The 25,552-nt window shown below is 37.8% G+C and overlaps 1 protein-coding gene across 2 annotated transcripts in view; it reads left to right on the top strand.

The window, feature by feature from the left end:
• Nucleotides 1-25,552, top strand: part of pappab (pregnancy-associated plasma protein A, pappalysin 1b) — a 127,587-nt gene that overhangs the window by 81,814 nt on the left and 20,221 nt on the right. Inside the window, exons 15-20 of one of the 2 annotated variants that reach the window (XM_055200624.2) lie at nucleotides 9,549-9,732; nucleotides 10,045-10,252; nucleotides 10,343-10,535; nucleotides 13,377-13,524; nucleotides 16,368-16,483; nucleotides 23,954-24,025. In XM_055200624.2, the coding sequence (XP_055056599.2) occupies nucleotides 9,549-9,732; nucleotides 10,045-10,252; nucleotides 10,343-10,535; nucleotides 13,377-13,524; nucleotides 16,368-16,483; nucleotides 23,954-24,025 (921 nt within the window). Of the gene's footprint in view, nucleotides 1-9,548; nucleotides 9,733-10,044; nucleotides 10,253-10,342; nucleotides 10,563-13,376; nucleotides 13,525-16,367; nucleotides 16,484-23,953; nucleotides 24,026-25,552 lie in introns of both variants that reach the window. The other variant, XM_055200623.2, reaches the window with a different exon arrangement.

Here is a 25,552-nt window from a genome sequence, read left to right as displayed (position 1 = left end):
TATTTTCATTTAAAATATGCGCTGTGTTTAATAAGTTTAAAATGTGAAAAAATCCTCATCTGCACATCCCTAATAATACAAATTGAACAAATTTTGTAAGAATATATGTCCAGGTTATTTTTATATTCTGACTTAAAAGAACAATTTGGAAAATGAGATCCTCAGAGGAGCGCGTGGATGCCGCAATTGATCTGACGGCAGCTTATTTTATATTTTATATGGTAACATTCCTTCAGAGAACTTGCTAAAACGTATTACCTCACTAATGTTTTTATTAGTACTTCGGCTGATATTGGCCTAAGATGGGCCGCAGCAGTCACGAGTGTCAAGTTCATCGGAGACAAGCAGAAAGCGTCAAAACGTGAATGGTTTTACAAGCGATAAGAAAATATTTTGGGTGAATTCCAAATGCCGTTTTGCGCCATTGAAGGGCACTTCACGAAGAGGATTTCGCATGAACAGTCGATCCAAATAAAGAGAAAAAAGACGCTGTATTTTATTGCTCTATTTGCCAAGTGTGTTTAATTAGCCACACTATGAGACACAATTGCGCAACTTTCTCTAGAGTTCAAGAGATCTGATCTTCGAAGGGAATAATACTACTACTAATAATAATAAGTTTAATTTATATATCGCCTTTCCATAGCTCAAGGACGCTTCACAATAACAGTTAAGAGTAAACAGTAAATACATACAGTAGCAGACAATGGACAATAGGGAGGATCACTTTCGATTAGAACTCGCCCTTTATCTTTTTGTGAGCGGCAGCCGCGTAGGCTTTAACCAATCATTGAACAGATTATTAACAACCAATCATAGAAAATTTTTCTGAGCTCAAAGTGGAGTGTTGAGAAGATTTTATTTAATTCACAAATCAAAAATTTCATAAAAAAGAAATCAAGAATGCAGGTCTTAAAAGATGATGGTGCTTTAGGCAAATCATTAATAAACAAATGACAAACAGAGAAGAATTTTCATTGTGTTTTATGCTGTACTTTCATCTACCATCTTTCTGTGACTCTTTTTTTTCAAAGTACCGCTTTAGGCACCGTTTAGGCACCGGAACCGTTTTAAAAGTATCGATTTGGCACCGGTATCGAAAAAAACCCAAACAATACCCATCCCTAGGCACGACTGCAACAAACACACACTATTCGCATCAAAAGCATCTTCTGTGCTAGTGTTGGGCGATATGAACCATAGTGAGATCGTCCTATCGTCAGCCTGTGTGATGGCCGATAGTATTAGTAATGATTAGGGGTGTGACGAAACAATCCACAAGACGAAACACGAAATTGGGTTCACGAGAACAAGACGAGACGATATTTTTACACTTTTTAAGAAACCGTCAATGATAAAATAAATGAATAAGAAACTGAAATCACATTATTTTTAAATGTTTTAACTAATCAAGGACTGGCCCTAACAATTATTTTGCTAACTGATAATGAAGTAATTTGTTATTTTGGGGTAATAAAAATAAACCCAAGTGAGCAGTAGCATTTAAAATTACATAATAACGAAGATGCAATAATAATTGGTTCAAATAAAGTATTAAAACCAAGTTACATTAAACAACATTGTCTTCACTTTCACTTTAGACGGAGAGAAACGCTTATTTTTAGTCAAACAATGTTTAAATCCATATTAATATTAATCTTTACACTAGAAATGATACAGCCACTGTCATTTTTTGAGCAAGAACATGCAGACATTAAATCATGTAAACTCTGTGTGAGGGTTTAATCTGCTGAGACACATCTGACACTGATCAACAGACAAACACAATGCGTCTCAGACTTCACACAAGCTCCCAAACGAACATTATTGGACACATAAACAAAAAAGCAAACGCAGTAAAAGACAAATATAATGCATGCACTGTAAAAGGGTCAAACAGAAAGCTGCATCCATCGGAGGTCGCATATGCAGGCTGCATACGTCATCACGGGTTATTTCAGATCATTAACTGAGCATTACATTCGCAAGTCGTGAGCATATTACAACAATTTGCGATTTAACTAAATAATTAGTAAACTTTTTAATTCTTAATAATTAGTAAATGCAGTTTAAAAATGCGACCTCCGAAGGATGCAGTCTTTTATTTGAGAAACGGCCAGCACCTCAACAAGAAATCTCGCGAGACACATGTAATCTCGCGAAACACATTTAATCTTGCGAGATCTCGTCGCACGAGATCTCGTCACACCCATAGTAATGATGGGGCAATAGTTTACTCATTTATTTATTTATTTACTCCAAGGGGGTGTGCACACCAATGCTTTAAAACGCGGCTGAAAACATCTGGAGGACACGAAATGCTAGCTGTATGTGTGATATTTGTCCTGCCCCTCCTCCACTGTGATTGGATGGCCGTGTGAGAACTGACAATGACGAGCTGAGCTTTTCACCCAAAGTTGAATATTTTTCACCTCTCGGCGCTTTAAGCGCGTGAAAAAATGCTTCCATTGGAAACAATTGAAAACATACGGCGGGCGTAAAAGCTTTGGTGTGCACGCCCCCTAAGGGCAACACTGTCATGGCCGTAACCTTCTTAAACCTAAACATAGTTTCATTAGAGTATTTTAATATTATAGTTTAGTAGTTTTATAAGTATACTACTTTATGGTACATTAGTTTTACAAGAATGGGTGTGGGAAGGTGTTGGCGTGTACAGTACATTGTGTCAAAACACACTCATTACTATACTTAATTATACTTCATTACACTTTATTTGCTTTAATGATTGTAAATGTGTCCTCGCCGTTTCCCTTAGATTCCCTTTCTAACACCCTTACCATTTTACAAAAGTAAAGGTTAAAATGAAAACCAAGTCGACTCATTTCGCTCGCGTGTGTGCGGGACAGAAGTGATGACGCAGTGCGAGGGAGCCCTTGGCCCTTTACAGAGGAAAACTGCTGATCCCAGCACAGTCATTACAGCTTATCAACCATCTCCAGGGAGCTAATAATGTGTGTTCCTAAAGACTCCAGTCAGAGACAAATTAGCCATTTCAATATTAACCTGTTACGGTAACATCATCGAGAGGGTGCCAATACGCTCCTTTTCGGGAGGCATTACGGACAGAGATAGATTTGCGTTTCTAAGGTTACAAGGCAAGCATCGAGCAACTGCAGGACAGTTTAGTGATCAGATAATGACGGCAACAACCAGCACAGTGTCTTGTCCGTGTGACCGCAGCTTCCTGGCTGCCAGCCCCTTGTTTTTGCCAAGGTGTTATTGAAAGCAGAACCATGTCCTAAAATCGCTATAAGACAAACAACATTTCAACACAGCGGAGGCTTTGAGGTTTGCATTACCCCCTGTTTTTCCAGCACCCGTGTGTTTTCTTGCGTGTTGCTGTGCGTTCGTGTTCGCGGAGAGGCAGGACGGGGGAGGCAGGGTGCAGAAGAAAGTCCAACACACACATCTGTGTTGAATTAGACACAGTAGTCAGTGGTAGTTAAATACTCACTGGAATCGACAGCTGTAAAGTTTTAAAAGAAGGAAACTCCGCACGCAGACACCACCTCGACCCCCTCTACCCCCCACCCCACACGGGGTAGCAGTCCCCTTCTCCGACAAACCATTTCCCTGATCTCGATTTTCGAATTGAGTGGGGATGGCAAGATTACGTAGCGTACAGGTGGGTACCGGGCATTTAAAGCACCAATACAACCCCCCCAATACCCCCGGAGTGTGTATGTGTTTCAACCACAACGCCTAATGTTTTCCTTTTCATCCCCCCCCATGACTGTGGTCATTCCTTTTATGGTTCCTGTAATGCAGCCAGTGCTGGCTAATAAACTGCGTGTCTAAACTGTCACTCAGCTTTGAAATGGGTTCGAGAGAGCCAGAGAGGTCTGGGAAGGGAAAGTGAGATGACGCTTTTATGTACTCGTGTAGACCCTTGCAGGTTTTTATGAAGAAGCCAGGTATGCACGCCAACACGCTCTTTGGCATTATGACTAATAGACGTCTCTCTCTCTCTCTCTCTCTCTCTCTCTCTCTCTCTCTCTGACCCTAGAGGGAGATGTTGAGTAGGTCAGTGACTGCCATTTAGTTGAGATTTTATTAAGCCAGTGATAGGTCTGTTTTATTGCGGCGTGCACATGATAAGATGCAATACAGCCTTAGTTTTTTGTCCTTTTATCAAAAAAAAATTCTCTTTATTTGGTTTATTTGTTTTCCTTGTTTTTTTTTTTTCATTTAGATATTAACTTCAAATGTTTGTTTTATACAGTAGATATTCACCTTGCATCATTTGTGGGGGGTTTTTTGTTTGTTTGTTTTAGTTCATTGTTTTGTTTTAGATTTTAGGTATTGTTTTTTGTGTTTCTTTTTTGTTTTGTTCTTTGTTTTTTATGTTTGCTTTTTATTCATTTTTTATATTATTTCTTAAATCATTTGTTTCTTTGTTTTGTTTTATAGATATTCACCTTGCATAATTTGTGTTTTTTGTTTGAGTTTATTGTTTTGTTTTAGATTTTAGGTATTGTTTTTTTTTGTGTTTCTTTTTTGTTTTGTTCTGTTTGTCTTATGTTTGCTTTTTATTCGTTTTTTTATATTGTTTCTTAAATCACTTGTTTCTTTGTTTTGTTTTAAAGATATTCACCTTGCATAATTTGTGTTTTTTGTTTGAGTTTATTATTTTGGTTTAGATTTTAGGTATTGTTTTTTTGTGTTTCTTTTTTGTTTTGTTCTTTGTTTGTCTTATGTTTGCTTTTTATTCGTTTTTTTATATTGTTTCTTAAATCACTTGTTTCTTTGTTTTGTTTTAAAGATATTCACCTTGCATAATTTGTGTTTTTTGTTTGAGTTTATTGTTTTGTTTTAGATTTTAGGTATTGTTTTTTTTGTTTTGTGTTTCTTTTTTGTTTTGTTCTGTTTGTCTTATGTTTGCTTTTTATTCGTTTTTTTATATTGTTTCTTAAATCACTCGTTTCTTTGTTTTGTTTTAAAGATATTCACCTTGCATAATTTGTGTTTTTTGTTTCGGTTTAGATTTTAGGTAGTGTTTCATTTTGTTTTGTGTTTATTTATTTTTTTTGTTCTTTGTATGTTTTATTTTTGCTTTTTTATATTGTTTCTTAAATCATTTGTTTCCTCGTTTTGTTTTGTTTTATAGATATTCCCCTTGCATAATTTGTGTTCTTTGTAAGGTTTAGATTTTAGGTAGTGTTTCATTTTGTTTTGTGTTTCTTTTATTTTTTTGTTCTTTGTATGTTTTATTTTTGCTTTTTTATATTGTTTCTTAAATCATTTGTTTCCTCGTTTTGTTTTGTTTTATAGATATTCCCCTTGCAAGATTTGTGTTCTTTGTTTTGTCTCTTTTTGTTTGGTTTATTGTTTTGTTTCTTTTTGTCTCAATATTTGTATCAGATATTTACTCTTGGTTTGTTTAATATATTTACCTTGCACAATTTGTTTTGTTCAGTTTTTGTTTTTTATTTTGTTTCTTTTATTTTTGTTTATTCTGTTTCTTTTCCGATTTGTTTTGTTTTATAGAAATCCACCTTGCATAATTTGTTTGGTTTTGTTCAATTTTTGTTTTCATTTTGTTTCTTTTTGTTTATTCTGGTTCTTTTGGTTTTGTTTTGTCAGTTTTGTTTGTTTCTTTTTGTTTTGTTTTGTCATATTTTCACATCAAATTCTCTTGTTTTGTTTCATAGGTATTCACCCTGCAAAATTAGTTTTGTTCAGTTTTTGTTTCTTTTCGTCTTGTTTGTGTCAATTGTGTTTGTTCCTTTTTGTTTTTTTAGATTTTCACCTCAAATATTCAACACTAACACTTTCATTGTGAGCTGTTTTCAATAAGAGCTTCAGCTCAAGAAAAGGAAGAGGGAAGGAAAGGGGGCAAAAAGTGTTTTGAAACTGCGTCTGGATTGCATTTCAAATGCTTCCCGTTGCTTCACACAGTTTTAGGTGCTGGTACAGAACATGTAAATTTCCTGACAGGGTACAGAACATTAGATAAGCAGACTCACTACATTCCAACCCGTTTAAATTTGCCATTTCATAAAAACAGAAAAGGATTTAAAGTCGACAGCGTCACGGTAAAAGCAACAACAGAAATGCTGTTCATTCATCTTGATGTTTCGTTTGTGGATGCAAGTTAAAGAATATTTGCCACAATAATCTGTGCCTCGCCAGCAAAAACTGTTTGGCTTCACAGAAACTGGTTCAATAAACATCACTGACATCTTTTTTTGGTAAGCCACCTTTCATCGCTTGTCATAAACAAATGGATAGATCTGTGGAGACGAGCATGTTTTACTCGTTGCTTCATTGAAACAGTCTGGACTCTGAGCCCACCTATGGCCTGTGCCCAAGCCGCCGTGTATGGTTCATGTTAAACTTCACTTTATCCTTAATGCTTTATACCACACACACAAAAAGTAAAACAGTCCAGTAAACCACATTTTAGATCACAATAATTATCTTGGCCGAGAAAAGTCGTACATTTGCTGTCGTGCAGTAAAAGCATCAAGCTTTTAGCATGGTTCACACGCTTAAAGATTCATTGAGGACCTGGCAGAAAAATGTGCCGTTTTGTTCCCGGTGACAAATTCACGACTGTTATTTCTGCTTTGTACACACTGCAATTTGATCAGCTGGTTATTTGCAGGCACTGTAGGGTTTTGTAGACAATGTGATGCTAATAAAAGCAGTAATTCATGCATTTTGTACAATAGGTCAAAAATCCACAGTGTGTTACTCAGGTAACAAAATGTCGAACTCTGAAATAAAGTAAATTATCTTTCGGAAGATTGGTAATAATAGTTGCAATTGGAAAAAACATGATTTCGTAACCATCATATCGCCCAAACGTGTTTGACCTCCAAAGCCTGGTTCGTTTCACTATGGTGATCGATCTGTACCGTGCCCGGGCACGTTGTGGTTAATCAGGCACTGTCTCGCATCATCGCAAATCGCACCAGAGTGTGATTCAAAAGGAGAGACATCAATTGCGCGACCACTCGCCTTCATCTGCTTTTGTAAAAACATTTTACGTGAATGTCTGAGCGGCACAAGCGATAGATCGACTAAGCAATATGATAGGCTAGACGTTACAGTTTATTTGGAATGCCAGAGGAACATATAATTCAAAAATATTGTTTGTCAAGCCATATTATTTTTTATTTGCTGGAGGTAATAAAAGAGGGGTCACTAGTCGTCACACAATAGCAGGTGTTTCAAAACTTCTTGTAAGCCTTCATTTTTTGTCCTCCAGTTCTTTTCAATGTACTATGGCTTCTTTAGCTGGGATGTCTGTGGTGCTGAACTCAAGCGCATCAGGCGTTAGTAGATCACCTGCACCTCATCAGCTCTGCTTATTTGCGACCCATATCTAATTTGTGGTGGTCTTAGTGGATTGCGTTGGTCATTATGGAAATCAGCTTTTGTGCCTGTGTTATTTATTTTGCGCTTTTTAGTAAATAACCCACAGATTTAACCACTATAAACCACATAAAATAAGTATTTGAACACCCTGCTATTTTGCAAGTTCTCCTACTTAGAAATCATGGAGGGGTCTGAAATTGTCATCGTAGGTGCATGTCCACTGTGAAAGACATAGTCTAAAAAAATCAAGAAATCACAATATATGATTTGTTAACTATTTATTTGTATGATACAGCTGCAAATAAGTATTTGAACACCTGTCTATCAGCTAGAATTCTGATCCTCAGAGACCTGTTAGTCCGCCTTTAAAATGTCCACCTACACTCCATTTATTTTCCTAAATTAGATGCACCTGTTTGAGGTCGTTAGCTGCATAAAGACACCTGTCCACCCCATACAATCAGTAAAAATCAAACTACTAACATGGCCAAGACCAAAGAGCTGTTCAAAGACACTAGAGACAAAATTGTACACCTCCACAAGTCTAGAAAGGGCTAGAGGAAATTGCCAAGCAGCTTGGTGAAAAAGTCCACTGTTGGAGCAATCATTAGAAAATGGAAGAAGCTAAACATGATTGACAGGGGCTCCATGCAAGATCTCACCTTGTGGGGTCTCAATGATCCTAAGAAAGGTGAGAAATCAGTCCAGAACTACAATGACCTGAAAAGAGCTGGGACCACCGTTTCCAAGGTTAATGTTGGTAATACACTTAGATGTCATTGTTTGATATCATGCATGGCACGGAAGGTTTCCCTGCTTAAACCAGCACATGTCCAGGCCCGTCTTAAGTTTGCCAATGACCATTTGGATGATCCAGAGGAGTCATGGGAGAAAGTCATGCAGTCAGATGAGACCAAAATAGAATTTTTTGGTCATAATTCCACTAAACGTGTTTGGAGGAAGAAGAATGATGAGTACCATCCCAAGAACACCATCCCTACTGTGAAGCAAGGGGTGGTAGCATCATGCTTTGGGGGTGTTTTTCTGCACATGGGACAGGGCGACTGCACTGTATTATGGAGAGGATGACCGGGGCCATGTATTGCGAGATTTTGGGGAACAACCTACTTCCCTCGGTTAGAGCATTGAAGATGGGTCGAGGCTGGGTCTTCCTACATGACAATGACCCGAATCACACAGCCAGGAATACCAAGGAGTGGCTCTGTAAGAAGCATATCAAGGTTCTGGCGTGGCCTAGCCAGTCTCCAGACCTAAACCCAATAGAGAATCTTTGGAGGGAGCTCTGTAATTGCAAGCAAAGGCTACTGTACCAAATATTAACATTTATTTTCTCATGTGTTCAAATACTTATTTGCAGCTGTATCATACAAATAAATAGTTAAAAAATCATATATTGTGATTTCTGTTTTTTTTTTTAGATTATGTCTCTCACAGTGGACATGCACGATGACAATTTCAGACCCATCCATGATTTCTAAGTGGGAGAACTTGCAAAATAGCAGGGTATTCAAATACTTATTTTCCTCCCTGTACCTGTATATGGAAATAAGAATGGTTTATTCAGCACTTAGTTGCATTAAAATACAGTATATGACAGTTATGAGACTAGTCCCAAAAGTGCCAACACTAGTCTGAGTTGAGCGCAAATGCAACATAATGACGTCACAAATATGCTAATTAATACATCAAGAATCTAATCAGAACCTTAAGAATCGATTCTGAATTGCATCATAAGGGTCAATTTAGTTAATCCATCTTCTGTAATTCCTAATGAGAGAAGGACAGAAAGAAAAAGAATTTGGTGATTGTGTTTGTAAAATGTGCTGTTTGTGCTACAATTACTTCTGCAGATGTCTTTATAACATTGCACATAGACTACAGCGAGTGAACTAATATTGTCTTAAATTCTGACAGCTTTATAACTCGAGTCCAAGCCGTATATAGCTTAATCCCATTACTCTCTTTTACTGAGGGATACATTAGTGCATTGATTTAGCTTCGTTTTAACTGTGCTTCTGTAAGTGCTTCAGTGTTATGGAAAAAAGTAGTATTTTATATGGTTTGGTCTGATGGTTTGTTGAGTTCAGGCGGTTGGAGTATAAAGTGAATTACCAGACAAAAAACAACATGTTTTCTTTTATGATATTCAAGCCTCATACCATCATGTTTTTCTCTCTCAACAGTCTAAATCCACGGTGACCCTCACCTGTGCAGATGGAAAATGGAACAAGCAGGTGACCTGTGAACCCGTGGACTGCGGGCGGCCCGACAAGTACCACGTGCACCCGGCCGTCTTTGAGTTCACAGAGGGTACCACCTACGGCAATAAGTGCACTTTTCAGTGTCGGGAGCCGGCTCAGCTTATGGGTATGTAGACTGCGACAAATCCTAAACAACAAATCCCCTGAGATTGAGAGGTCGACCCTATAAATGCCAACATCGGGCGAAAAACTCAATGCACTTTGAAGAAACAGTGCTGTACGTTATATTGGTAGAAACTACATACCAGACTACATTCAACTTTAAAAAATGACTTTTAGCAGGTGTACTTTTTTATGTACTATTCTTTTTTGAAGAAGTGGATCAAAATACTCATGTTGCATGTGATCACACATTCAAAATGAATATACAGTTAAACGCTTATTGTGGAAATCTTGACAAAAATCTATCTTTCTGCAGGCAGTAATAACGTACTGATGTGCATGGAAGATGGAATGTGGTCCTTCCCCGAGGCTCTATGTGAGCTCCGCTGTCCAGCCCCACCTCCGGTACCCAATGCTGTCCTTCAGACCAAGCGCTGCAATGCCACAGACCTCAAAGTTGGTTCCTTCTGCAAGTACAAGTGCAAGCCTGGTTACCATGTTCCCCATATAGAAAAGCCCAAGAGGTTAGAGACCTCCAAATTAAGATTTTCATTCCATGAGAGTTTACTTTAAAATTGGATAGCATCTAATCTGTGTTGTTGAATGTGTCACAGGGCGGTTCCTATCACATATCATCGACGTGCGTTTAAGAGACAGTGTACTGAAGATGGAACCTGGCAGCCCGGCGAGTGCGTTGCCGTCACGTGCGAGCCGCCTCCCGCCATCTTCCATGGCACCTACAAGTGCACCAATGGCTTTCAGTTCAACAGCGACTGCTGGATCGACTGCGACCGGTCCAACCACACGGTGAGACAGCACAGCCGCTGCAAGCAGGTCCGTCGCGTTCTCTTTCTTCTCCACTCTTCCTCCGGGAGATTTTAGCTTCATCGCGGTGCTTTATGCTCATCACGTCCCTCGCTTTTAAACATCACGGTATTTATCTGGCTTTCATCGGCAGCATTACTAAACTAACAGATTGCTGTTTCATTTGCAAGTTTTATACTCTTTATGTCAGTACTAACACTATTCCACATGAAGAAGAGTATGAGGATGAATCTCACCATTGGAGAAACCCTTGCATCAGTTTAACATGACCGACTGTTTGTCAGAATGATGCTGTATGGTAAGGGGTGGAAAAATGAGGTACAGACGGGGTGTAGTAAGTAACTACAGTATGCAGTGCAGAAGAAAGGGTGGTATACCAAGAGCGGTGAACTTATGAGAAGTTCATGATGTTGGTAATCCACTTAGCCTGATAACTTTAAGTGCATCCTGGCAAGCAGCAAAAGATTTCTCCATGTAAGGTTCATTTTGGCTGAAAATCGCCACTAATTTTCCACACACCTCATTCATTTGTAACTACACCCCCTTCTCTCCATTTCAGCTTGCTAAAAAAGTAAATCACTAAAACAAGTTTTAACGAGGCACAAGGGTCCCACCCAGCGAAACGACCGCCATTCCCGAAAACAAAAACAAAACATATCCACTTCCAAACCACAACTTCTCGTCCAGATCCGGTCCAGCGCGACGCAACGTAAATGCGCAGTTACGTAGGGAGGTCACGTGTTACATATATAAAATGCAAATTTGCGGACCATTGTAAACAATAAACTGACACAAAGACATTAGTATCAGTTGACATACAACAACGTAGGAACGGTCCTCTTTCAACACATTTGTAAACACTGGGGCGGAGTTTCGCGTTCGTCCTCTGTGACCTCTTGACGTCATGACGAATTGCTTGGGGTCACGCTGGCGCATCACGACCGGATCTAGACGAGAAGTTGTGGTTTAAAAGTGGTTATTTTTATTTTTATTGTCAAAAACGACAATCGTTTTGCTAGATAAGACCCTTATGCCTCGTTTGGGATCGTTTATAGTCCTTTGAAACTCCGTTGAAAAAAAACGTTTAAGTGTTGAGTTAAGTATTAAATGTTGGGCTCTATTAAAGTCCATTAAAATGAGAAAAATCCTGCAGTGTTTTCCTCAAAAAATATAATTTCTTCATCAACATTTTGGATGACATGGTGGTAAGTAAATTATCTGGATTTGGAATATTCCTTTAAATATATAAACATACAATATATCAAATAAACGAACAGACCCTCTGCTTTCAAACAAAAACGTTTCATCCTACCTTCCTTTGTTCTCTTTTTATCACCTCTCAAATATGGGTAGGTTTCGTCAAAAATACACAATTTTGAGATAATTACATTTTTGTGAAGGACTTTTGATAGAGGTCAGATTCAGAGCGATGATCAAAACATAAACAGATTTCTTACTGTTTGCCCTAAGGCATTGGTCACCAATCCTGGTCCTGGAGGGCTGGTGTCTCTGCAGAGTTTTGCTCCAACCCTAATCAAACACACCTGAAGTACCTTAATTAGCTGCTTCAGGTGTGTTTGATTAGGGTTGGAGCTAAACTCTGCAGAGACACCAGCCCTCCAGGACCAGGATTGGTGACCACTGCCCTAAGGGGTTACTTCCGGGTTTTATAAGTTGGGTAAGAGTACCACCTGGTGGATAATAGCAGAAATACGGATTGTCGAAAAACTCGTTATTGGCAGGGAAGCGTTTTCTCTTAATTGAGGTGTAAACTCGTCAATGGCGAGGAAAGAGTTAACTTTGTGGTCAAATAGACTAAACTTAACTTTTTCTCCACCATTGACAAGTTATCTCGTCAATTTAAGGGACAACATTTGGATAAAAACGTGTTTCTTACCCAATTTATGAAAAAACTGAAGCCAAAATTTTACTTACTAATTTTAAACTATGTATGCTTTGATAATTGTTCTGAATCTGATCTCTAAAAAAATGCAATTATTTCAGCTTTTTGTTAATATTTTCAAAGAAAAATATCCATATTTATGAGTTTATAAGCAGAGAAAATACATAGATAGGATGAAACGGTTTTTCCCCGTTTTGTTTGAAAGCAGAGGGTCTGTTCTTTTATGTGATATATTTGTATGTTTAGATATTTTTAGAAAAAAAATTCCTGGAAGGCATTTTGTGAAACTTTTCAAAAAATGGCTTGCGGGGAATGAGTTAAATTTCCCCAAACTTGGAGTTTGTATATTAGGGCTTACAGTGTGCAATTAATCGTTTTTTAATTTCCGATTTCAATTTCTGATTCATACGATTACAAAAACAAGATAATCAAGGTAAAACGATTATTGTGGCGCATTCTGTTTCTGACGTTTCGTCATATGTAATAAATCCAGCGTTTCGTAATCTCTCTCTCAAAATTCTTACTTAAAATTCATCATTTAGTAATTTGAATCAGAAATTACAAAGGTATGACTTAAAAAAGGCAAGATTATATGACGGTTGCTGTTGAGCACACTGATCTTCGAGAATTTGTAAAATCACCAGATAAGTGCACAGTCACACACTAACATTCTGAATACATTCAACGACTAAACAGTGTTGGGAGAACTGCTACTGGTCCCATGTCCTTCTTTGGGCTGTTTTCCAAACCCCTGGAACGGGGTGATCTAGATGTTATTACTTTAAAAGGGACAAACAGAACCATGGCCTCCACCCTTCACAGATACTTACATTATATAACAAATACATTTGTTGTCTAGAAAAATTGGTCACGCTTCTATCCCTTAGGAACATTAATAAAAACTTGGACTTTTGCTTCAGGCCCCCCCAACCAATGCGATCCGATGTCGAAAGGACGGGAACTGGACCGGCTCCTTGCGACTCTGCCCCAACCTGACAGGACGGTGTTCTCTCCCACAAAACCTGAGCCCGGCCATCCACCTCAGCTGCAAGACTGGACACGGCATAGGTCTCTGTCTATTTGCTTACGATGTACCACACATCAGAGTGTAAACCTTTCACTTGGCACACACTTTTATCTAAAGCAACTTCAAGCTATGCACTGTATCAGTATGTGTGTTCCCTGAGAATCAAACCTATGATGCTATAACAATGCTCTACCAGTTGAGCTACAGAAACATCTGTACTGTATGCGAGTTTGAGAATACAGATGCTTTCTCTGTATCACCACTAGGGGCACTGTAGCAACCGCGAATTCAGTTAAATTCTAGTTTATAACTACTTTTAGCTACATTTCTTACACAGCTCATTGGAATGCTTGATTCTGATTGCGACATTTGTAGTTTTGTTATTTTCAGATAACAACCGCTTAAAACTAATAACACATGTAACCCGGATGCTGCAAATAATTTTGACACGTACAATTTAATATTATACAAAAAAGAAATATAATGTGTTTTAATAACATATTTGACATTATATTTACAAAATATTAAATCAAATAGTGTGTTCCTGACATCGTTGTCTTATCTTAAAAGCGAAAATAAACACGTTTTCCTCAGCGGAAGGTCTACATTCATTAAAAAATAGCTAATAAAATATTTCAAATCAATATTTAATATTCTTTACCCTATTTATGAGATAAATAGCCGTGTAATAAGCAGGATAATGTAAAGGCAGCTGGTTGTTATTGTGAAATAACCAACTTCAGTGTGATAAACCAGTGTAGGGGGTAACGCATTACAATTAACGCGCATTACGTAATAATATTACTTTTCTGAAGTAATGAGTAAAGTAACGCATTACTTTATAAATGTACACATTAAAGGTATAGCAGAGGATTTTTTCGAATTTTAGAAAAGAACCGCCTTCTCCACTTTTTAAAGAAATGCAATTGCGCAACACTCCTGATTGACAACTAGGAGGACCAATAGTCTTGATGATCCACCCGGAAAAAGAAAATCCTCCGCAAAACCTTTAATATTTGATTTACTTTCTTAAAAAAGTAATGTGAGTTACTTTTCAGTTTAATTAAATCAATTTAAAAATAAAATAATGTACTGAATTAAACTAAACATATTAACATAGAATTACGCACTTTGTGCGACTGAGCGGGAAAGAGATCAAGCCTCAGCCAAGTAAGAAAAAGTAACGCAAAAATAACGCAAAAGTAACGTAAGCATTACTTTCCATGAAAAGTAACTAAGTAACGCAATTAGTTAATTTTTTGGGGAGTAACTTAATATTCTAATGCATTACTTTTAAAAGTAACTTTCCCCAAGACTGGATACAACATCCCTGATCACACTGTTGGGGCTTATTTCTGCGATAAAATCTGACAACCTATACATATCCCTTACATATAAAACACCTTGATATATGGGGTCGATGTCTTGAGTTGTGAGATGTGCAACAAATAATGACTACAATTCACAGCAGGGCCACCCACTTGCAAAGTATTTTGTGTTTATAGTCTTTAAAGGGGACATATCATGAAAATCTGACTTTTTTATGTTTAAGTGCTATAATTGGGGCTCCAGTGCTTCTATCAACCTAGAAAATGTGAAAAAGATCAACCCAGTAACTTAGTTTTGGTAAACCATTCTCTGCAAGCATGTGAAAAAATAGGTCATTGAAATTTGGCTCCCTTGTGATGTCAGAAGGGGGTAATATTGGCCCTTAATCTGCACTATCCAACCACGGCACTGCCATTTAGTGCAAAGATCAGCTCATTTGCATTTTAAAGGACACACCCAAAAACGGCACATTTTTGCTCACACCTACAAAGTGGCAATTTTAACATAAATTATCTATACACTCAAAAAAATTGTTTGTTCATTCAACATAATTGAATTAAGGAAAACTTTTCCACGAAATTAGTTTAGGCTTGTACAACAAGAATACAATGAGTTAATTTAAACAAATAATCTTTTGTTGCACCAACTTAACAAATATATTTTCATTGGTCATAAAAATATCTTGTTCAATAAACTTAATTCAGTTAAGGAAAACTTTTCCACACAATTAATTCTGGTCTGTTCAACAAAGACTAAACAAGTTCATTCAAGCAAAAAAGTCTAGTTAAACCAATTGTCAGTTTCTATATAAAATTAATTAGCATAAGCACACGTTAGCATGCTAATGACACTTTGGTTGAACATGTGAGAAGAGACACATGTTAGTGCTCTTTAAAAGAAGTACGTACGTCACATCCACAACTTAACCACAAGTGCCACTCTTCCGCACGATGGTAACAAAACAATTAATTAAAATATAACACAAACTCTTCTAAATCAATAAAATAAACCAACATTAAACACTAAAGTCTTTCTCTTTACCTTAAAATGCATAAAATAACAATTAATTAAAAAAATTACTCTCCAAAGGCAGCTGCATGCAAAGCATGCTGGGAAATACAGATTCACGGCCCAGAAATAATAGCAACAAAAATCATTAATGTGCTCCCAATATAAAATGATTGCGTTCATGTAATTTTTTTTAAATTTAAGCAGAATGAACATTATAAAAATAGGTTGAGACAAAAAAAGAAAAAATTGTGTTGTATTAACTTGTTTCATTTAAGTAAATTAGACAAGGTGCAAAAATATTTTTATGGTTTTTTGAGCTAAAACTTTACATACGTACTCTGGAGACACCAAAGATTTATTTGACATCTTTAAAAATTCTTGTGAAATGTCCCCTTTAAATGTGTTTTTGTTTGAACATTTTAAACAGTCACTCATTCTGATGTATTATTTATTTATTTTTATTTGATGTTTATGTTGCAAAATAATGCCTTTAGATTTCAGTATTGAAATGACTGATTGTAAAGCTTAGTTTGATGGCCAATAGGAGAAGAGTGTGAGGTGTCGTGCAGAGATGCCAGCAGCAGTGTGGTCCTCCTGCCCAGTAATGTGCCCGTCGCTGACGTGATGAAAGACCACTGGTGGAACCCACCCAAAGTTCAGGTACGTGCACAAACTGCCCTCACTTCACATTACTATTGTAAATGTTATTGTCTTCTGTATTAGTGGTCTCAGTTTCTAAATGTTACTATATTTTTGGCTTATGTCACACATGTTGGGTAAATATTTGAGGACCGAGCTGAATCTTCAAATCTGTTTATAATTTAGCACCTATATGTAATGCTGTGCAGTGTTGTTTAACGCAATTATGAAGTAGTTTATCTATAAAGTGCAGGGATGAACTTAGAAGAACGTAAGCACTTAAGGTAATCAGAATAAACACTTTATCATGTAAATGCACTCCAGTCGCCAGTTGTTAATGAAAGCATTGTGATTAATACTTATTTTGAGCGTTAATCAAAAACGAAAATAAGTGTTTGTTCAGCTCTGTTTTAAAATCCAATGCATCATGATGTTTACTCGACCAAAATAGAACACGTTGACCGGACCACACGCACGCACACACAGTCATTTACTGTACACTGCTGACGTTTGTCTATTACTCTGTCCGCTGTGCTTTTAAAAGCAAGATGCATAACTACGGTTAAGTAATCTTAGCAAGACAGTGGTATAGAGGTTCCTAAAGCAACAAATAAATGTTTCAGGCAATAGTCCCTTTCACACATACAGTCTTTACTTGTAATTTAAATTGCAGTGGTGAGCAGAACCTTCCTGGTAAATCAGTGCCACCAATTTACCAATAAGAGAGGTTGTAAGATTACCAGTTATTTACCCGTAAGCACTATATGTGGGCAAAAACATAGATTACCAGTATTTAGAATGGACAACCTCAGATCGCGCTGACAGCTTCGGGCCAATCATAATGTTTGAATACAGATGACGCGTTTATCTCCGCACTGTTTACAGACGTTTCCACACACACACGCTGCTTAAAAGTCGAGCTCACCTGAAGTTAACGTCCACATTTCTTCACCAAAGTTGTTTAAAACAGCTTACCATCTATTTGCCGAATTGCTGATGTCCTTAGCACACTTGAAGCCTAATGTGCAAACAGTACTGTTGTTAAAGACACTGGTTCCGTATGCAATGTTTTTTGGTCACAAGCAACTTTGCGACTGTCAGCGTTTGCCACAGATGTGAAAACCATAAAATACGGACCATGGATATGAAGTCATAACCCTCCGTTGTTTACAAATACAACTCTCAGCTCGTCGCGCGTCACAGGTAACTTCTGCTTTTCACAGAGTTTACCGGTATTTTGATACTGATGTGTGAATGATATCTTAAATGGCTCATTATAGCTGCAACGACGTAGGATACGTGTCGGTTTTCATATTTACTTCTGCGTCATCGTCCGCGTGCAAACACACATGCAGACGCTCCCTAGACCACCTTACGCACGACTATAAATTGGACTTTACTGATAAAAAGATAGAAAGTTTTTGTATTTACTGGTAAATTCATAGTAATTCACCGAAATTACTGTGTGAAAGAGCCTATTGCCTGTACAGTAAAGGCCTGAGTACACTTATTTTTTTACACACACATACTGTCGTATGCACAGCCTTGCAACTGAGTATTAGTGTCAGTCTCAGACGTCACACCCACGGAGCGTTGGCTGAACATCTGATGCGTTTGGCACGCTTATCTAAAAACACTTCAGCAGATTCAAAGTCGTCCTCGGATTGGTTGAATTATGTGTGTTGCCATCTTAAACGGCCAGCCCGGAGACAACATAAAGTCGTCCGATCAAAGAAAAAACATCATGTGTTTACATCAGTGACAGTAAGCTTCATCAAGATTAAATAAACACTGCGTTTTTTAAAGTATGTGAGATATTTTAACGTTTTATATTGTTGTAAACTTTAAAGACGTTCGTGAATGATGGTTGCACACCTGTCAGTTATTGTGGCAAACTCTCTGTGCCCTTCAAATGATGTTCTATTAATGTAGTTCAGGAGGAACATGTCAAATAAACTTCAAGTGCCTCCAGCTGTCTACAATCAGTAATCAACAAATACTCTAGTATCACCAGCTGTCTACAATCAGTAATCAACATATCTACCCTATCAGCATGAAGGCAAGCCCATATATAATCACAGTCAAACTCACCTAAGATTCTCTACAGTCTTCAGAATCCCTACACCACCCTATCTCATCTCACTCACCAGGTTACTCCCTAAACCTGGGAGGGTTACTCTGTGTTCGGGCCCATTTCCGAGCTCAGAGCCCTCTCCCGGACAGCACGCCCAATACGTTTTCAAATTTAATCTATCCAACTTATTTGTAAGTGTGAACTCGTGAAACGTGAGGCGGCACAAAACAAAACACGAGTGGTTGCTTTACGCGTCAGTCATATGGCCTCTTGGGCAGTCCTTTGGTGGCAATGGTTCCCAGACCTTTATTATGAAGTATACCTAATTTGACAAATTGCAATACCCTTCCTGGCCTATAGGAGTTCTTACTCTTTACTCTTTTATTGGGGGTCTTCATTTACATTACATCTTAACCTTTTCGCACAATCTATGGTGTACACGTAGAAAGAGAAGTTATACTAGAGCTGTCGCGATTGGTTGACACAATCGACTGCGTCAACGCTGATAATAAGTCCACATCAATATTTTTAATCAATTCGATTGTTTTTTTGCTGATTTCTACCTCTTGTTTACACAAAAAGAAACACTATAGATAAGCTAATGCGAGGGTGTTTTCTTATACAGCGTCTATGAAAGGCACAGTAAATTTGACATCATCCTCTCTTTTGCCTGCCGTTTTAAGGACATTTCATTGTGTGATGGCATGAATGACATAATGAATAACAATATATATTTGTATGTATAATGTATGCATTTAGTAAATAGTATTTATATACAATATAAAAAGAGTATGCCACGTTAAAAAAAATATTAGTATTTAGGAATGTTTGATTGAATGTTTGTTGATTTTTGGTGGAAAATTATTCGTTTAGAATAATCGATTAATCGATAAATTAGTTGATAGATTAGTCGTTATAAAAATAGTTGTTAGTGTCACCCCTAAAGTATAACCAGGTCTTAACAGTGAGAGAATATTTTTGTCGACATGCTACGTTACGCATTTTTAGGTTTTGGTTGCGCACGTTATATGCAGACGCAAAAAAGGCTACGGTAACAGTGAGAGATTGTTTATGTGGTCATGTCACTTTACATTGTTTACTTTTCTACATAATTTTGATGATTTGATGTTTGTTTTTTTAACACTTTAATAACACTTTAATAAATGTGTTTTTATGTAGTGTGAAGTTGTGCCACAGAACTTTTTAATGATGCATTGTTAAGTACAACCGTTTACATTAAATAAGTAAACAAGTAGAATCGGGCTGAAATCTCGAGGCCACCCATGATCTTTGACTAGTAAGGGGTTTTAAGTAATGACGCATACTTCTTATTTTCCTTGTCATTTCCTCTAAGAGTCTGAGACTGGACATGAAGTGCTTCAAAAATAATGAATGTTGATGAATGAACATACAAACCAAATGTTATTTTCCTCACAATCACTGTTTCGATTCAAAACAGTCTAACCACAGAACTGGACAAAAGAAGTGGCTACTAACCAAAGAATGCTTAACCTTAACCATGACAACATTCCGAACTGCTTTTGAACTATTGTCATATTCCAGATGGTGGTCTCAGTCAGTCATTCATTGGATGACAGTAAATGGCCACGGGTTGTTTTCTTTGCTGTAACGTTTTGAATGGCTCATTTTTTTCACTCTCACGCTCCTCAGAGTTTGTAAGAGGAGAACGGAGCGATTTTATCGAGGGAGCCTTTTGCTTCGCGTCCGTCTGACAGACCGCGAACCACCACGTGATTCCAGGGCTCAAAACGGCAACTTAATCGAGACAAAAATCCGCCTCCTTCTTCCATATCTGTATGGAAACTGGTGATTTCATACTATATCAATAGCGCAAACAAGAAAACTGTGGTTAGGGTCACAGGGGCCACGCAGGTCTCAAGGAATATCCATTTCCGTCTTTACTATGTCACTGATATATATATGGACTCTTTTGGGTGACGTCATGCCCGCGAGCGGTTATGAGGTTGTCTGGCTTTTACATTCCATATTTGCATTTCCTCCTCTACAGACACTTTAATGCGGTCTGTTGCGTTTCATTTTTTTCAATGTGATTTGTGCCTTGCGGTTTCTTACTTGATTAATTAGACTGCGTATAGAGGAAGCATAAACAAATCTTTCCTATGCATCTGAAATAAGAGGAGACTTTAATATTCCCATATTTATTTGTTGCAAATGGAAGTAATTGCCAGTAGGTTTAACCAGTTGGTTGAGTAGGTTAAACCATTTGGTAACACTTTACAATAAAGCATCAACGCGTATGTATGCATTATTCCAACACCGTGCAAGCATGGAGAGCAGGGAAAGGTCAGACAACGGGTCTCTGACCAGATAGTATAAAAGTCTTTTTAATAGAAGGCAGGGAGTGCCCATGCAGCACGGGCCTGTAGAGAAACTATAAAAACAAGCAGAAGTTCAGGAGCAGGTTTAAATTAGGCTTGGAGTAAACAAGCCGCTTGGACTCTTAGTATGACACTGAATACTAAGTGTGCGGATGGCCGCAGTTGGCCAGAAGGGCAAACGCTTGCTTTCTTGGAAATGTTCTGTTTACGCTCAGCCTTTCCATTCCCCATTGAGTCTGAAGTTCACCCAGACCTCTCCAAACATCCACTTTACCTGTGTTAACCCAGGAGGCCGAGACACTGAGGTCCACCAGACCCTTTAGGGGGAAACCGGGTAGCACTCCTATTGGTTAATGACTCCCCTACGTCAGACGTAGCTTGTTTTATTCATTCCAAGCCGAAGTCTTTATCGATTTTAACCATCACAAATGTGACCCTGGACCACAAAACCAGTCATAAGGGTCAATTTTTTTAAATTGAAATTTATATATCATCTTGAAGCTAAATAAATAAGCTTTTGTTAACGTATGGTTTGTTAGGATATGACAATATTTGGCCGAGTTACAACTATATAAAAAACTGGAATCTGAGGGTGCAAAAATTCTAAATATTGAAAAAAGCCTTTAAAGTTCCAATGGAATCAAAACTGACAATTCTTATTTTTAATGTAATATTGCAGTGTTTATTATAAACTATTTATTTGTTAATAAGCCTTTTTTTAATGCATCTGCACTCAGACTTCAATCAATATCTGCATATTAACTTCTGCCCTCTTGTGGCAATCATTCTCTGATGACGTCAATAGACCTTTTGCGTGTTAGCAAGATGACGTTTTTCTGGGCGGAGCCCAACTGGTGGCAGAAAGTGACAGCTCTGCATTAATGATGTGTTTTAGTGTCCATTTTCTTAAAAAAAATCCAGATAATTTACTCACCACCATGTCATCCAAAATGTTGATGTCTTTCTTTGTTCAGTCGAGAAGAAATTATGTTTTTTGAGGAAAACATTCCAGGATTTTTCTCAGTTTAATGGACTTTAATGGACCCCAATACTTAACAGTTTTAATGCAGTTTAAGATTGCAGTTTCAAAGGATTCTAAACGATCTCAAGCGAGGCATAAGGGTCTTCTCGTCTTCCACCGTTCCTGTGATGCGCCAGCGCAACCCCACGTAAAACGTCATCACGTCAAGAGGTCACGGATGACGTATGCGAAACTACGCCCCAGTGTTTACAAGTGTGGAGAAAGAGGACCGTTTCAATGTTGTTGTATGTGGAATGATACTAATTAATGTCTTTGTGTCAGTTTATTGTTTAAAATGGTCCGCAAATGTGTGTTTCATATATGTAACACGTGACCTTTCCACGGCATTACGCAATTACGTGAGGTCGCGCTGGCGCGCCACAGGACCAGAGACAGACAAGAAGTTGTAGTTTAAAAGTGCATATTTTTGTTGCCAATAATGACGGTCGTTTCGCTAGATAAGACCCTTATGCCTCGTTTGAAATCGTTTATAGTCCTTTGAAACTGCAATTTTAAACTGCATTAAAACTGTTAAGTGTTGGGGTCCATCAAAGTCCATTAAAATTAGAAAAATCCTGGAATGTTTTCCTAAAAAAAAGCTCGACTGAACAAAGAAGAAAGACATCAACATTTTGGATGACTTTTTTTTTTTTTTAAGAAAATGGACTAATCCTTTAACACTTAAACACTTCCCACCGCTATTGCAGAGCTGTCACTTTCGGCCACCAATTGGGCTCCGAGTAAAATATCTGGATTTTTTTTAAAGAAAATGGACTAATCCTTTAAACTGTGATTTTTATGGATCTGGTGTTCTGTCGATGTCTGTTTCCCCATGTTTCTCTTTAGTGTAATGTTTCTTATAGCGTTTCCGCTACCCAGTCTCACGTAGATGCGTATAAATAGCACAAAGTGTAAAAATCGTCCAATACATTCGCCAAATTCCACTTTGGCGTGCATATGATACGCCAGTCCTTCCCATTCACTTAAACTGTGCATCTTTTTTGTCGTTTTATTTATTGGTTTCTCTTTTTTTCTGTTTTTTAAACCATTTTCCCTTGGGTTTAGGGTTAGATTTTAGATTTGCTTAATGAGGTTATTTAATATACAGGTTTCTCCATGTTTTTGTCCATATTTAAGCCATGGTCGCTTGGAGTTGGGGTTTGGGTTAGGATGTCATTTTTATATAACAAAAAGTTGTTCTAACCCTAAACCCAAGCGAAAATGGTAAAAAAAGCAAAAAAATTGAGAAACCAATAAATAAAACGACAAAAAAAGGTGCAAAGTTTAAGTGAATGGGAAGGACTGGCGTATCATATGCACGCCAAAGTGGAATTTGGCGTATGTATTGCACGATTTTTACACTTCGTGCAACTCCGTGAGACTGGGCTGCGTTTTCATCACGTTACGTTTATTTTTTAATAAATTAAACCATTATAAAACGATTATGTTTACATACAAATTAATATGCATAGGCCTGTTTATATATTAATAACACTTTACATCATGTGTGTGTGTGTGTGTGTGTGTGTGCTATATTTATTAAGTATGTAAACATAATCATTTTAGAACCAACAGGAAAAAGACATAGGCTAAGATATAAGATTAAAAGTAGTAGTAATAGAAAACTGAAAAATTATGAAATATTTAATAAATGGTGATATTATAGCTTGTTCAGTATAACTCATTCAAATCTTTAATAGTTCTAAATAAATCATAAACGCAATGTGATGAAAACGCTATAAGAAACACATAGCGGGAACAGACTTCGTCAGAACAATGGACATTATAAGATTCACTATTTGTGACCCTGTATGTGAAAACCAGTCTAAAGTCTCAAAGTGTAGTGATTAGATTAAAAGCAACAAAGTTTCATTTCACTCATTGATTTCAATCTTACTTAGTCAACATTAAAGATATCAAGGTTATATTTTCACTGAAAGGATGATTTTATTTAGAAAACGGTAATGACAAAAAAATGATCACATATGGTAACAGATTGATTCTCAACCTAACTTTTTGTTATCTCTGTCCTACAGAATATCATATGCACCATGGGACTAAAATGGTACCCTAACCCCGAGTCTCTTCATTGCATCAAGGGATGCGAGGTAAGACCAACCTCTCTTAGGGGCCAGTCACACCAAAAGCGCTTTAAACGCTTGCAAACGCAAGGCGCGACGCACTGCCTTTTTTAAAAAAAGAGCAGTGCGACGCGGCTTTTCATATTGCTAAGCAACCACCGAGTCAGCTGTCTTGTCAATCAAATATTGAAGCGTGAGCGCTCTTTTGCTGTTAACTGTCATATTAGCAGAAACTTTAAAAAGAGGACGCTTGCTCTGACCTTGTTTGAGGTTGAGAGGTGCATAAACAGGCAGGAGACAGTGAGGGAGTGGAGTCCGGTTCTTCAAAGCAACTGTAAACTTCCCTCGCCACAACGTAAGGCCCGCCTCTCCCCTCATTCGATTGGACAATGCAAAGACGCGAATGACGTCGGGCGCTTCTCCGCTCTCTTCCAGCGCTCCTTCAAAAACGCGTGCGCGGCAGGCGGCAAAAAACCGCAGGGCGCTCGGCGCGCATAAACAGCGCGCAAACGCGCCCTGCCCATGGAATGTCGTTCAAAAAGGGCGCCTGCGGCTGCCATAAACGCTTTTGGTGTGACTGGCCCCTTATTCTGTTCTCAGCTAGATATCTTTGTTTTGTTTTCACTTATTATCCCAATTTCTGTCGCATTTTTATCACAATAGTATTTCCAAGTTAATCTCTCAGTCATAGCTTTAAGCTCAAAGCAGTCATGGAGGTCTGGCAGATGAGGTTTTTTCTTTGGAACCTGACCTTGAACAGTTGTTCCTGCCATCTTCTCCCGCTCTTTGAAGTCTGGTACATAAACAAACACGCTGCGCTTGGTGTCTTCCTCTCTTTTGCTTTACGGATCAGTCTAGCCCGATCTGAGTCAGGTTTAACAAGGCCAACAAAAGCAGACAAGTGGGATTTGTTACAACCTTTGTTTTGTTTTTAAGGATAATTTGTTTTCTTTTGCGTTTTTGAGGAACCTGGAAACCTCATCTAGAGAATATCACATTCCAGCCGTCCTCAAATTACTGAGGTAGAATAGAAAACAGTGACTGTGTCTTCTTTGGGGAATGTGCTAAAGTTAGCATAAAATATTTATTGAAGACAATGTACTGCATGTTTGCCAAAGAAAAGACTGAACCAACATTTTTCGGTGTTTTGCTCTTCGATCATCTTTGTTTTGTAGAAGAACATGTGGTTCTTGCATTTCTAACCCAAAACACTTCATGACTACACTGAAAGTGCTCTTTAGTGTAATCTGAAAAACAATCATATTCCTGATGGTTTTATTATGAAAACAAATCCTTGCATTTGATTTTCATATAATGTAAGTAAAGGTAGGCTTAAAACTATAGGCAGTCCATATGTCTACTGCTGTACTAAAATGTTGTATAAGGGGCTGTTTACATATCGCGACTTTTGCGCGCTCAGGTTCTTTATTCCAAATGTAGGTGTGCAGTACGCTCATAATGAAAGCGGCGCGGGTGCGACGCGCATGAGGTGTGACACGCTCGTTTTTTCCAGGCACGTCCGCACCGCATCGAATTAAAAATATCTAAACTTTT

The sequence above is a fragment of the Misgurnus anguillicaudatus genome, chromosome 22, assembly GCF_027580225.2.
Source record: "Misgurnus anguillicaudatus chromosome 22, ASM2758022v2, whole genome shotgun sequence".
Taxonomy (NCBI): Eukaryota; Metazoa; Chordata; class Actinopteri; order Cypriniformes; family Cobitidae; genus Misgurnus; species Misgurnus anguillicaudatus.
Note: the sequence above shows the minus strand (reverse complement) of the source record. Positions and strands in the feature narration are given on the sequence as shown.